Here is a 14292-nt window from a genome sequence, read left to right as displayed (position 1 = left end):
CTCACCAGCTGCTTTTCACCTTTGCATTGCTCCTAAGGCTTTATTTACTCTTTTGTTACTGGCGGGACGTCCCACTGCTGTGTGCTACTGTCTCTATCATTAACATTCTGATTAAATTGGCTACTGTATATATTTGTGTTGAATTCATGTATGTATGTGTGACATGTATGCTTCTGTGGTAGAACAACTGCAGCAAAAAATAAACAGACATACAAAAATTAATGATCATTTATTTCCTTATGTACAGCCAGGTTAGAAGGGTATTCACCCTGGCTGTACAAATGGCAAATATGTAATAACTCCATCTTAAGATGCACGAGCATGTGTGGTGGAGTTGCCTCCAATTGCGGCCGCAGGGACAGAAGAAAATGGCTGCTGGCGTCCATTGGCCTGTGCGCAGCAATTGCACTTCGCACGGCCTGAATGTCCCTGTCAGCAGCCTCCACTTCCTGCCGCCTTTTCTTTTGTCGCTTGTTTCCCCTATGTGGGAGAACCTCTTGTGAATTTGCTGCCATACAGGATGGTCCTGGTTCATCAGGAAGGCCTGGGACGCTATACATGCTTTCAAGTTCATTTGGCGATGCTTGTACTTTCGAGCCTGGCGATGCTGGGCTGCAGCTGGCGTGGCTCGTCTCGGCTGCTGCGCTGGCCACCTGCACGTGGCTCACTGCGTCGAGGTTGCAGAAGCTCCTGAGTAAAATGTACAGGCTGTTAATTGCTGTCACTTACACATTCAATTCGTCATTAGTATCAGTCATTGCTTACCGTCTCGTTTCCATGGAGTCCCTCAGGAACTCCATCTGCTTTAAATGTGGCCAGGCCGTCTTTGCAGTGGCTCCTGACCCACTCTTCTTCCCGTCTTTTTCCTCTTTAATTTTTCGCCTGTATGTATCTTTTAGATTCTTCCACCGAGCAATAATCTCCTCAACTGTTACTGAAATATGGAGCAGTATAGAGCATAATGTTAAACAAGCAAATAAGGAAACAATGGCAGACATGTGGCCCAAAGTTTAGCATGAACATGTACAAATTCTCATCTGTTAGCGCACAAGAATGTTGCAGAAAATTTTTACAACACACGATTCAGTACGGAAGCACGAGTTTTTTTTTCTTCTAAAAGGCAGTTTTACTGATTATGCATGCATGCATGACTGAACTGAGGCACACACATGATGAATGATTTATTTTGCGGACACGCACGAGATGATTTTGCGCGGTTCAGGAGCTGCAGATTAATGCTACGTACAAGACTACGATGAGCGGGCAGTGCCGCGGGACGGAGCGCTCGCTCTACATACACGCAAGAGACGATTTTAATATTCTCTCAGCGCCCGGATTAACTTCACGCCTGAGAAAGGTCGCCTCCCGCATTTACGAACGTAGCTGAGAACATGAAAACGTGCACGTCGTGCATTTCACGATTGAAGTGAAGGGTACAAAATGATGCAGCTAGCGTGTCTTAAGAACCAAAAACATTTGCTCACGGCTGCGGGATGCCGACAATTTTCATACAGCTCATCTACGCACAATAGCCGGCGCACCGAAAAAAAAAAAAACACCGAGCAGTACGCAGGAATGCGCGGGGACATAAAACAGTTTTTGACACGCTGCAGAATCCTGCCAGTGTGACGAGGAAAATTTGTTGGCTGCACAATGAAAAAAATGGCTGATAATATTCGAGCTCGCCACAAAGCGTGCTTTCACTTACCGGTGTCGTCAATTGCTCGAATTGCGTCCCTCACTTCTTCCCAAAGGGACTCCTTGGTCGACTTATTGCGGAAGTTGTTATCTTTAACATCCCATAGAAGTGGGCGCTTGAATACTTCGATGATCAGCACCTCATTGAACAGTCCACGCGACATGTTGTCGTGGTGTCGGAAGCACGTGTAGCAAACAAACATTGTCGTCTTTCCCGCACGAATTCTCTTCTTGTCACGTGGCTTTTCCGCCGTGCAGTCATTGGTCAGAGGGCGGAGCTATCGCTCTGTCGCTGCGAAAATTTCCAACTTGTTGGAACCCCGTCGCCCCGGCACGCCGAGCCGCCGCGACGGGTCGAAACAGGTTTTTCCGTCGCTGCGACAGGATTCGCTGGCATTTTCGCTTGCATGTGAAACGGGCTTTACGCGACGGCGGGCGCGCGCCGCTTCTTCCCCTGCGTGACGTCACATATCACGTGATGCAGCGATGGTGGCGCCGCCGCCGCGTCGCGCGCGACGGCGCGAACCGAAGCGTGGAGGCCTCCGCCGGGCGACGTCCGACGGCGCGATATGAGTCCCCATCTGCAGCCGGTGTGACGTCATCACGTGACGTCACATCATGTGATCTCACTTCAGGGTCAATGGTGGCCACCGCCGGGAGGCGACCGACGGCGCGATATGAGGCCCCATCTGCAGCCGGTGTGACGTCATCACGTGACGTCATGTGACCTACTTGAAGGTCACTTGAAGGTCAATGGTGGCCACCGCCGGGAGGCGACCGACGGCGCGATATGAGGCCCCACCTGCAGCCTATGTGACGTCATCACGTGACGTCATATCACGTGACCTATTTGAAGGTCACTTGAAGGTCAATGGTGGCCACCGCCGGGAGGCGACCGACGGCGCGATATGAGGCCCCATCTGCAGCCTGGGTGACGTCATCACGTGACGTCATGTCACGTGACCCCACTTCAGGGTCAATGGTGGCCACCGCCGGGCGTCGCGCGAAGGCCCGAAACCTACGTTAATATGCTTCGCATAAAAAGACTCATGTAGAACAAAACGAAATTAATAGTTTTCCCGCCACTAAAAGCAGTCTGGAAGCCTGCACCGAGAAGGAGCATTTGCTGCCATTTTGAAGTAAATTGCAGTGTAGGATAATAGCCCATGGGATCTGAGCAAAAATTCGGTGTCTACTCTTGCAGAGAGAGAAATAACATTTATTAGCACCCGTCAAAAGGATGATGGGTATCCGAGGCGCCGCTCGGTCCCAGCCATGTCCTCCCCCTCAGCCGTCGACCGGGATCTCTTGGATCTCAGCAGCGGCAAGGGCGAGACGGATGACTTCACGTTGTTTAGTTTCGTCCTCGTTGTGAAGCAGTGCCTCCCTGGACTCATCTGTTCGGTCAAGTTGTCCAAAGCTCGGACATGTCCATACCATATGGATCATGTGCGCTATGCCGTCGCATCGTTTGCACCTGGGGCTGAAAATCTCAGGGTGCCACTTGCTATAAAGCTGAGGGTTAGGGAATACTCCGGTTTGGAGCTTGCGCCACACAACCTCTTCGTTTTTGGTTAGCTGCTTACTTGCTTTTGGAAGTACCGCTCGGCCTAATTTGTAATGGTTTAGGATTTCCTGATACGTGTTAAGGTCGTCATCGAACTGTAGGAGCTCCTCATCGCGCGAGGGGGACGGGGTTGTGCAGAAGACGCCACTGGGATCCCGGAAAGTAGCTAGTCCTCGGGCCAGTGCGTGCGCTTTCTCGTTTCCCCTCAACCCTTGGTGCGCGGGTGTCCAAATGAGCGCTACCAGTTCTGTCGGTGGTGGACTGCCGGCAAACACTCGTGCTGCTGTAGCTGAAATGCAGCCCGCGTCAACGTTTATAATCGCTGATTTTGAGTCACTCACGATAATTTTAACCTGTTGTTGAGTTAGAGCCAGCGCAATGGCCAACTCTTCCGCCTCCGCTACTGTCGAGCGTCTGGTGATGCAGCACGCTAATGGGCCTCCGTTTTCCCTTGTGGCTACCGAAATGTGCCCCGTACTGTTTGTGCATTGTGCGGCATCCGTATACAAGACATCCTGTCTGCCCTGAAAGCGGGCTTGCAACGCTACTGCTCTTTCCTTCCTCCGGCTCTCATGGTAGATGGGATGCATGTTTTTGGGGAGTGGGGGTATCTTTAATTTGTCCCTAACCTGTCTAGGAACCGGGTCCGTACGTCTCGAGCACGCACGAGGCTCGTTCCCCAGCTTCTCCAGAATGCTGCGACCAGTACGACTGCGCAAAAGTATTTGATACTGCAAGGTCCTTGCAGCCTCAATGAGCTCTTCGAGGGTATTCGAAACCCCTAGACTCAAAATCTTGTTTGTTGCAGGTTATTTTCATAATTAGGCGGTGGTGGCAGCGCCTGTATTATGTCGTTTGGTCTTTCTAGCATATAAAAGCTCCGGTGTCCGTTGGTGTGGTTTCTTTTTCGTTCGAATGCCGTGGTCTTTCGATGCAGGCTAACTTCAGTCTCTTCACGGTGTCCGTTTAATACCGTGAAAGAAAAGTTGAAGGAGGAGATCAAATAGGCGATGAAGGTGGGAGAGAATGAAGGAACGGAGAGCCTCCGTATTGGAGGGGTACTTTTGAATTTCGCCTCGATCGAAACGCGGCCGCCGCAGCGGGATTGCACGTTGCGTCCTGGGCTTGAGCAGGCGTGCATTCTAACCAGTGATCCACCTCGGTGGGTTAAAAAAATTGCTGGTAGTTGAGCTCTGGTTAACCATGGTTGAAAGCGGAGAGCTGCATCTCTCTTGCTACGTTTGTGGTCGAGCAACTGGCGGTTTCCATAGATAGCCATATATACTGCCACACACATAATAGCAGGCATTTTTTCGTTTGCTAAACATCTTCCTTTCTTCGAAACGACATTAAAGGCGCCCACACAAGACAGTATATATTTATCTAGTTTCGGTGATATTCACAACTGTATTATTGCTCGTTGTATGCGCAGATATAGAACCAAATTCGGTTCCAAATGACGCGCAAACCCTGAAGATATTGAAGCGAAAAGCTTCACTACGTCTGCTTTTCGAGCCGTCAGGCTCCCCTCTCCTTAAACAACTTATTCAGAGATATTACAGCATTTGCGCCTCGAAAGGCAGACACTCCCGAGGCCCGCCAAGGGTCTTAGTAAATCAGAAGAATGTCACCTTCAAAGGCTACAAACTATGTGGTTTAATAATCCAGCTATGCTTCACGCCATTGAGCCCGAGGCCTTTTCGGAACAGTGGAAATTTTGTAGCCAGAAGGCAAACTTATACCATATGGTATGGGCTTGTCAGGAAAATAACAGTATTGACATAATAAATTAGCCAAAGTGGGAGGGCTGGGAGGCGGCGATGGCCGGGTCCTACCTCGAGGAACAACGAGCCCTCGTCGCCAGGGCACGGGGAGCGGCTTTTACCAACGGTGTCCCGGACTACGGACCCGATCAGCCTTCCCTTAATCTAAATCGGTGTGGCTTTGACTAAACGTTTTCATCGTCGTCATAAGAGGCAGATGGTGAGATCATTAATATGTGGATGATCGCAACGTTTGTGATGACTCGCTGCGACATCATCCGCACCTCCGCTTACAGTAGCGACTGTCTTTGTGGTCGCCGTCAGACGAACCCTTTGCCTGCCAGTCAGTCTCTGATAGTCACTCTGCCGAAAGTGAACACGAGTTGTTGAGTTCAAATAAATGCAAGTTATCAGGCAACTAAACTATCTTCTGCTGCAACCAGTGGCAGAGAACTGCAGATATGGATAGAAAGACAGCAGCCAGGGCCACCAGTATAAACTGTCAAAGGTTGTCTCGAGAGACAGTCTGAATAACTTCTTGAATTCCAAGTTTGCTGCCTCTCTCAAGTACCCGTTGACTCGGTGGTGGTCATCCCGCGCCACTAGGCAGCGCGACAGATAGGACAGTGTCAAATTTTTCATTACTTTTGGAATTAACAATTTTAATGGCGGCTCCAGGAGATGCGCCTGTTCGAACAAATTCACGTCCCGTTTCAAAGGGGACGCTTCTCTCTCTCTCTCTATCAATCTATCTCTAACTCTCTCTTTCTCCCCGCCCCCTCTCTCTTTCTTTTTCTCTCTCCCTTTATTTTCTTCTTTCCCCTTTTTCCTTCTTTCTTCCTTTCTTCTCTCTTTATTCCTTTCTTTATTTCTTCTTTCTTTCTTTCTGCCTTCCTTTCTTCTTTCTTTCCTTACTTCTTCCTTTATTTCTTTCTCTCTTGCTTTCTTCCTTCCTTCCTACCTTTCTTCCTTTCTCTCTTTCTTTCTGCCATCCATGCATCCATCCATTGTTTTGGTGAGGTAGAGTCCTGGAAAACTTGGCGGGGTATTTATTTCCACGCAGCTGCGTTGGCTCCGTGTTGTAGCGGAAGGTCCACCGATGTTTAGCAATCGGTTTTACACGGACTTTGTACAGGATAGTGAAAGTGTGACGTTGCTGTGACGAAGGCTTGTGGATCGTGATACTCAACGGACGTATATACTTGTGGGGACTGCCCCGCAGTCTCCACTTGTTGTTTGCTTTCCCGCGGTGCACCCTTCCACGGCTCCGTCTCAGGTGGGGCGCGCCACGTGACTTTCCCTGGTTAGTTACCTTAACTAACAAGGGAGGGCGCCACGGACGGCGTGATTGCGGCGCGCGCGGGAGAGCGCACTCATCGGCTGGGATCGTCAGAGCGAGCGGAGGTATCGCTTGCGGCTCCGCTGTTGGCCAGCGGAGCGAAGAGGCGGGGAGACCTGCTGCTCCCGTACAGGGACTCCGGAACTTTTTTTGTGTGTGTGTGTGTGTAGGGGGGGGGCAAGACTTTGAGCCTATTTTGTTATTTATTTATTTAATGCTCATGTACATAATAAATTTTATATCTTTTTACTTCTTATTTCCCAATGTTCAAAGCTTGATGAAAACCGTCACGTTGTGGTGACGACACTCCAGCAGACAGGAAGACAAAGAAAAGGCTTCCAAAAGAAACTTTTTAAGGGCTGACTCTCGCCCACTAAGAACTGAATGACTCGAAGGCGGCAACAGTCACAAGCGCGCTGAGCGGTCATCGAACTGAATGCCTGCAGTTCTTGGCCGCACTCAATTTAAAGCTGGCAAGGAACCTTCTAGGTAAAGAACCAAAAGGAACTGCAATTATCTGGAAAAATGTGGAATCTGGAAAAACGTGGTCACGATCAATGGAGACAAGTCTAGTGGCATCCCGCATTACAAAACAAAATGATAAAGCCTCGTGCCAGCGATTTTGAGTGTGAACGAACAAACGGTGTAAAGAACCACGGCAATATAAAACGAATTGAAATGGGAATTGCTTCTATATGGGAAGTTTTACGCACCAGGAGTGATCAATTGCACTAAAAAAGTTCGTGCATACTTTTTTAAATTCTGCTAATCATGATCATGTACACGGGTCAGACAGTCGACTTCTGTTGGGACGTGACTGGTTTAGGTCACGTATGACATGCTTTACAACTGGCTACGAAGCCAAGCAGCTCAGCTCCATTGTGTTTTGCATTAAGAAAGTCCTAGAACTGAAGTGTTTCAATTGTCAGAAATCTGATCCAAATGCAAGTAGTTGGAGACGGGGGCGGGAGGCGGGGCGGGAAGGGGGGGCGCTGCCCTTTCTGAAAGAAGGTTGGGAGGGGGTGACCCTCCCTCCCCTCCCTGTTCCGTGGTCTGTGCTCCCTTATTTCGTTCCGCCCGGCTTCGTAGTATCCCTTGTGCTAGCATGGGCGAACATTCACTCGTAACCTTGCTGGTGAGTCGGACGACCTGGATTCCTTCGCGTATTTTGTTGCTAGCTGGCGTTATTGCTGCAGTAGCAATAAATGCCTGTTTGTGTCAGCCACTGTGTCGATGCTTTCTTCCGTCAGAGCAAGGTACGTCGAGGTCGGCGTGCGCTCGGTAGCGTATGCGATCACGGCGTGGGGTCCGGGCGGCTTTGAACTTAGTCAGCCGTGATTGAATGGTGGAAACGTATTTATCTCCCATAAGTAAAACCCCACAATCTAAGCCTGGAGTCCGTGAAGTGTGCCGTGAAAGCGATCAAACCGAAGACTTCAAGGGCAAGAAGGCCTAGTATGCACGTGAGCAAGAGACGCCAAAAAGGGCCTGTGAGACCTACAGCTGGGCAGTCGTTTGTGAGACGCCAAAACGGGCCTGCCGGTCGCCCAACCGGGCAGTCGCTTGTGAAACTCTTAGACGGGCCTCCAGACTTCTCGGCTGCTAACGTCAATCAGATTACACTAATTACTGCGCTAAGCCCGTAACCTTACCTCTACCTAACTCTACTATTTTTATTATTTTCCCCTATTAAAAACTAAAAGGGAGCAGTTATCAATTTGACTTATTCATATATACCGTTGGAAGGCGAAACGAAGTACGCAACAGCTGCCTCTCACTGGGAGGAGTTTCGCACACGTACACCCCGCCTTGCATGCGAAATTACGTGCATGGATTCTGCTGAAAATTTCGACGCCAATTTCTCGAAACGAAGGCGTGCTACGAGAATTATGCTAAATGGAATAGCCTTCGAATACGAACGTATCTATAAGTTTGTAACATAGCCATGCACGCTTACTGCGCGGTGTAAAATGTTTATTAATTGATTGTAATTACGAGACTAATGGTTACAATTAGCAGTTCGCTTTATGCCTACCTGGTCACACAAACTGCGAGTAAAGACGGCTTTTGTGTACTGCTCGTCGTTTTTTGTTGTTGTTTTAAGCATCCTGTAAGCGTAATTCCGAACATCTTGTATATACCTGAGCATCGCACGTTATCCTCAGCTGACTATGCGTCAGTGGGCTGCGTATTTCATTTGAAACGTGTGCAGTGAGAAGTGTGATGTACACCTCCGCTGTCTACATCTGTGCAGGCCTAAGACAGACAATTATGGGGGCTGGCACTTATCATAAACCCGAATCCGAATTCTCTGCAGAAGACGTTCCATTCCGCCGGGAGGATGGCAAAGGTAAAGGGAGCTTTCCGGATAGTGACAAAACAAGGTAGGCCGCTTTCGTGAGGATTGGCTTGCAGTGCGTTTTGGCGCTGTGTGATAAAAAAGTTAACAACGTCAAATTGCGTATACATTATATGTGCGGGCGTCTTGCATTGTCAATTTATGTTCTCATTAAGACCTTCCTAAAAGCGCGCAGCGCTCCGCTAGAGACAAGGGCGTAATAGGCAAGTTGACGACCGAGGGCTAGGATACGCGCACTGCGCAGCAATGCTGAATGGATGGTTTATATATGAAGTCTCCAATACAATATCTCATTTCGAAGCTTCAAAGTTAGCTGTTATTGCTGTTCAGCTGTTTTCCTGCAAAGTAAGTCCATGGAAGACGCAGGGTGTGGTATGTTGTCGGTGTTGATCTTCCTTGCTGTTTTTCATACGTTGAAGATATTTATTTATTTATTTGTTTATTTATTTATTTATACCTCAAATGCCACTGTTGGGTATTGCATGAGGGGTGGGTCGTTTCCGGATGTCGATGATTTTTTCAAAGAACGCCTTGAAGCGAGATGCATTAGTGCGGCGAGCTGCGTCGGCAGGAAGGTGATTCCAGTCATTGGCTCTCTGAGGAAAGAAAGCGTTAATCGTGAATTGAAGCTCCTGTCAGAAAAAAGAATCTAGTCAATGGACGTTCAGTGACATCCTGACACCATAAAAGCCACTGATGGAAAGCGATTGAAAGGAACTCATGGGTGGGCCAAGATAAGTGTTTCAGGGCCGTTTGAGTAGAAATTAGCAACGAGGTTTTCGGTTTCTTATTACGAAAACAATGGCGTCTCGCCACCCGACTCATATCCGATCCGGAAGTGCAGCAACAGGAGAGTGTCGCTCAGGACCGTTTGCAGCAGCGTTTACAAAACAAAAGATGGCTGATGTTTACACTACTGGTAATGCGGAGAATCAGCGCTAGCCGGCATGCGATAATGACTACGCCGAGAAAGGGGCATCCTTCGTGCAAGGTCCCTGCTACCCCACACCCCCGGTTACGCTCGGGTGCACTGCCGCTTTTTGACGACGGCGACAAACACGCTTTTCCCGCGTGCCTGTGGCTTAACAGCTAGCGCTGTAAAAAAAAAGTATATATAGCCTTCACTGCACTCTCCAGTATAGTCAGCGAGAGTGTAGCAGGGAGGGCGGAGACAACGCATAAAACAGCACACTCGCAAGCTCTATAGTGTCACTGGGAAGTGCACGGCCTCTGGAACAGTACTCTAACGCGTCCACATGCGATAGCAATGGTAGGTTTTATGTCACGTATTCCACGTCCTCAATATTGCCGGTAGTACCATAAGCGTGACGCTGCAAGTAATGCGAAATGTAAACGCGTTCACGTCCTTGTTCGCGAGCGCCGTAACGTAGGGCCCCTCTCGGGCACCTGAAATGCTTCAATATAACGACAACACGCTGCACACGGCACGCAAAACCAAAGGGATAGTCATAGAAGCGTCTCTGCTGACTCCAGCAGTCCTGGTTATCGACTGATTTCCGCCACGTGGCGACCGCTGCGAAATTTCACGTGAGCCCATATTTCGCGACGAACTACATAGAAAATTACCAGGATCTCCGCTGTCTGGCTGGGACGTAGGACAACGGCAACTGCACCGCGTCCACACCTGGATAGCATTCTCAGTGGCCGGCAGGAAAACGCCAGTTAACGATGACAACACACTAGGACAGCGACAACCTTTTTCCCAGAAAAAGTAGCGGATATATAAAGCTGTCGCCACAAAACTCCCAGCTATTTTCATCTGCTACCATGGTGGTGCTAACAAATTAATTTTGAAGAAAAAATAAAAGGACGTCCTCAAGGGTGGCCTCTTACTTGTTCAAGAGTCCACGAACCTAGGCTTCACAAAGAACTCTCTCCATTAGCCTTGTTTGGCCACCTGTTTGAATAACTAGGGAAATTATGGTTTAATGCAGCGCTCCCGCGGCTTGGTGTGTGCGGCATATGGAACCATTATTCTCTGGTTCGCATGGAATAAAAGAGGGATTCACAGCTAGATCTCTTTAGGGGCACCTTCTGCCACTGGCAACCCGTAACTCCGTTCCGCGATCGCATGTCCAACGCCGCCTTCGTTGTCTTCGGGTCGAGGTGGGGAACGTGCCCTCAACTGTGACCACGTGTGTACCCCCCTCACGCACCTCGAGCTAGAACTGTGAACGGGCCGCAATTCTACGCCAGCGCGCAGCCCGGGCCCTACACTACCACAGGCGGCCCGGCCCGACGCTAAAGAAGCCTGAGTTCGCCCGGCCCGGGCCCGGCTCCACCTGCAATAAAGCCAGGCCGACACAAAAAGAGACAATATTAGGAAAATGAATTCATTTAAATGACCTTATAATGTTGAAATCTTGCATGCCTTATGACAAAATCGCTGATATATACAGATGCAACGCGTGCACAGAACTGTTATTCTAAGTTATTGTGCAAAAACGACAAGTTGTCTATTGGTGAAGGGTTAACGCAAGTGCGGCGCTCCAGCATTATGAATCCGGCAGCGCTGAGGTTTCGTTCACTTCTTGAACTGGTGGCAGGAATGGCTAATAGCCTCCTAGCAAAAAGAGCAAGTTTTGAGTACGTGGCTTCCTTGCTTTTCCAAAACTGCACTAGTTCAGATTCCGAGCACGGTGTCGATTCAGCAGCCAAGTAATCGGTCAGCTCGTCTCGTTCAGCAGTCTGGTAGTCGGCAACTAACTACTTGCTCCGGCCGGGAAGACGAGCAAGAGATAAGGCAAGCGCTTCCTGGTGTACGTCTTCGTAGCTTCGTGAAGCCTCGTCCTGTGAATGCCACAAAACACTCGATCATCCCCTTTTTTGGGTGCCGACAGCGGCGAGTTGAAAAAGTTCACCCGTTTCTAAGGTGTTGCTGAAAGAAAACGGTTTGCTTTCTAGCATGGGCAGTGACGACGTGTGCTTCCTGTCGACTTCGACCAACGACCAGTCTTCAAGCAATACCACTGCCCATTGGAAAAGCTCCCTATACGCCACCGCTTGGCTAATTTGTATGTGTGGCAGGGGCGACACCGTGTGCGCCGTACACACAGTTATGTTCGCTTCCCAAACGCTTCCCTTCTCAGCCTTTTTACTGGGAGGCGCCTGCAAGCGGCGGCTTTTCCACAGCATCGGTACATGGTAGAAGCGAAAACGCATTCCGAGCGTCCGCTAACTTTCGTTTGCCTTTTGTTAGCGTTTGCACTTTTCTCCCGTCCCTGTAGATTCCATTTTTATGAATAAATGCATTACAGTTCCTGCTGTACCTACATGCGAGACAACAAGCATACTTTCGCGTAACGTACGCAGTCGAGATCGCGGAGCCCGACCGGCCCGTTCGATGCATAGAAAGCCTGGCCCGGGCCCGGCCCAAGCACGAGTGAGAGAATCTCCAAATGGGCCGAGCCTGGCCCGCGGGCCGGGCCGGGTCCGGGCTTTCGGGCCGGCCCGATCCCGTGGACAGCTCTGGCCAGAGCCTCGCCCTTAGTGCAACCCTGACGTCGACTGAAGCTTCGAAACGCCTCTCGCACACTCTACGTAGCAGGGCACGTAGCGGTACGTAGCAATGGTGGGGCGGATTGAACACAGGGAGCCGGTGATCGGGACGGCTGCCCAACATTCGCAGGTCTGTGCCCGCAAATTTCAGTGACAACTTTTACGCCATGCTGCGGGAAACTCAGTAGTGTCGCATGTCCGCGCTGGTGATTCGTCACGCTTGATTCGTAACAAAGCTCGAGACACGAGGGCCCTCGCTCTGACAAAGCCAAAAGAGTGCAAGCTTTTGTAGGGCTTAAGCAGTTATTAGGAAAGGCGTGGTGGCAGTCTTACAGTGGGTGGACACCTGGGCCGTTCCATGCACGACAGAATAAAGCAAAAGGGGAAAGGATCAGGGAGCTTAAAAAATGGCAACACTTACGCCACTTCTTGATAATAATAATAATTGGTTTTTTGGGGAAAGGAAATGGCGCAGTATCTGTCTCATATATCTTTGGACACCTGAACCGCGCCGTAAGGGAAGGGATAAAGGAGGGAGTGAAAGAAGAAAGGAAGAATAGGTGCCGTAGTGGAGGGCTCCGGAATAATTTCGACCACCTGGGCATCTTTAACGTGCACTGACATCGCACAGCACACGGGCGCCTTAGCGTTTTTCCTCCACTTCTTGATAAATTTCGCGATTTATGCAACAAGGGTTAATGTTGCATTTTTTTTTACGCAGCTGCACCGCAACAAGAGCACTTATTTTATCCCACTCTTCTAGCTCATCGCTCATTCGTACTACTTGCTTTGGTGTGTAGGGGACAGTTCAATTCCGTAGTCGCCCACGAAAGAATGAACATGTAAAACAGCGCAAACGACGAGAGACCAGAGAAAGGAAGACACAGGACAGACGCTGACTCGCAACTGAAGGTTTTATTTGCTAAAACTCTGGTGCATTAAAAAGGAGCACTCAATGGCATGAAAAGTGATGACGCAAATAAAACAACAATAAAAACCAAGCAGAATCCCCCGATCTTCAACCATCCTCAAGGAAAGCTATCTCCCCATCTCATAGAACAAGCGATTTGTTGGAGATGCACTTCTGCTGGTCCTTTGCGATATGGAAAGCTTCAACCACTTCCCGCGTTGCGTGATCCTTGCGGGTGTAAAGTACAGGTGCCTGATTAAACAATGATATGCCTTTTTTTTCCTTTTCGTTTTTCGCACGTCCTAGACAATGCGTCACCAGATAAGACAGGCCATTTCCATTGTATTTGTTTATTTAGCCAGTCCTTGTAAGTACATAGAGTATAGATAGCTCAAAGGAGATAGCTGCATCGTTTCATGCAGTCCTGCCGAACGGTCGTACATGCACTTGTTTGTTCTTAAGCTTTGCCTTCTAGAATTGTAGAATATCATCGATATATCAGCGCACACCATATAGCCTGCAATTTTTGCGCTTTGTTGCGAAATCTATATAACCCAAATTTATTTTGTCAGAGTTGCATGACGAATAAGCTTATTTTCTGCCCGCTTTCACTACTTTATTCGTCACTCCCTTCATAGCACCTGTGAGGTGTTCACCTAGTGTCTGACTGTTGCGCGTTGCATACCTTTTAAAGAATACACTGTCGTCGTCAGAATGGGGCCCGACACATGCCAGCACGTTCACAACGCAACAGCACGGCCAATAAAAATATCTATTTTTTTGTAGCAAAAGGAAAGGAAAAACGCAGTGACTCTCTCACTAGCTCTGGACACCCCACTTTATTTAGCAAATGAAAAATACAAATGAAAATTGGTTTTAGTTTTTTGGAAAAGGAAATGGCGCAATACCTGTCTCACATATCGGCGGACACCTGAAACGAGCCGTAAGGAAAGGGATAAAAGAGGGAGTGAAAGAAGAAAGGAAGAAAGAGGCGTCGCAGTGGAGGGACCCGAATAATTTCGACCCCCTGGGGATCGCTAACGTGAACTGATATCGCACAGAACACAAGCTCTCCACTGCGGCACCTCTTCCTCTCTTTTTCTTTCACTATCACATTCCTGCCTTCTCTCAAGGCGG

General features: G+C 49.1%; 1 protein-coding gene across 1 annotated transcript; it reads right to left on the bottom strand.

Annotated features, from left to right (window-relative positions):
- Positions 1 to 215: 215 nt before the first annotated feature.
- On the bottom strand, positions 216 to 2091 carry LOC144115118 (uncharacterized). The gene is made up of 3 exons (XM_077649283.1): positions 1709 to 2091; positions 766 to 934; positions 216 to 690 (listed from the first exon to the last, which is right to left on the bottom strand). The coding sequence occupies exons 1-3, from the start codon at positions 1899 to 1901 to the stop codon at positions 219 to 221; spliced, it is 834 nt and encodes a 277-aa protein (XP_077505409.1). The 5' UTR covers positions 1902 to 2091; the 3' UTR covers positions 216 to 218.
- Positions 2092 to 14292: the final 12201 nt, after the last annotated feature.

This window comes from Amblyomma americanum, chromosome 1 (assembly GCF_052857255.1).
Source record: "Amblyomma americanum isolate KBUSLIRL-KWMA chromosome 1, ASM5285725v1, whole genome shotgun sequence".
NCBI classification, from domain to species: domain Eukaryota; kingdom Metazoa; phylum Arthropoda; class Arachnida; order Ixodida; family Ixodidae; genus Amblyomma; species Amblyomma americanum.
The sequence above is the reverse complement of the archived record's forward strand: the minus strand, read 5'-3'. Positions and strand labels throughout refer to the sequence as shown.

What these genes read in the sequence shown, in the direction of transcription:
- LOC144115118 (XM_077649283.1), bottom strand. Translation starts at nt 1,901, where the DNA reads ATGTTTGTTTGCTACACGTGCTTCCGACACCACGACAACATGTCGCGT. An exon ending in TCGAGCAATTGACGACACCG is followed by an intron (nt 935 to 1,708) that starts GTAAGTGAAAGC and finishes TCCATATTTCAG; the next exon opens with TAACAGTTGAGGAGATTATT. An exon ending in GACTCCATGGAAACGAGACG is followed by an intron (nt 691 to 765) that starts GTAAGCAATGAC and finishes CATTTTACTCAG; the next exon opens with GAGCTTCTGCAACCTCGACG.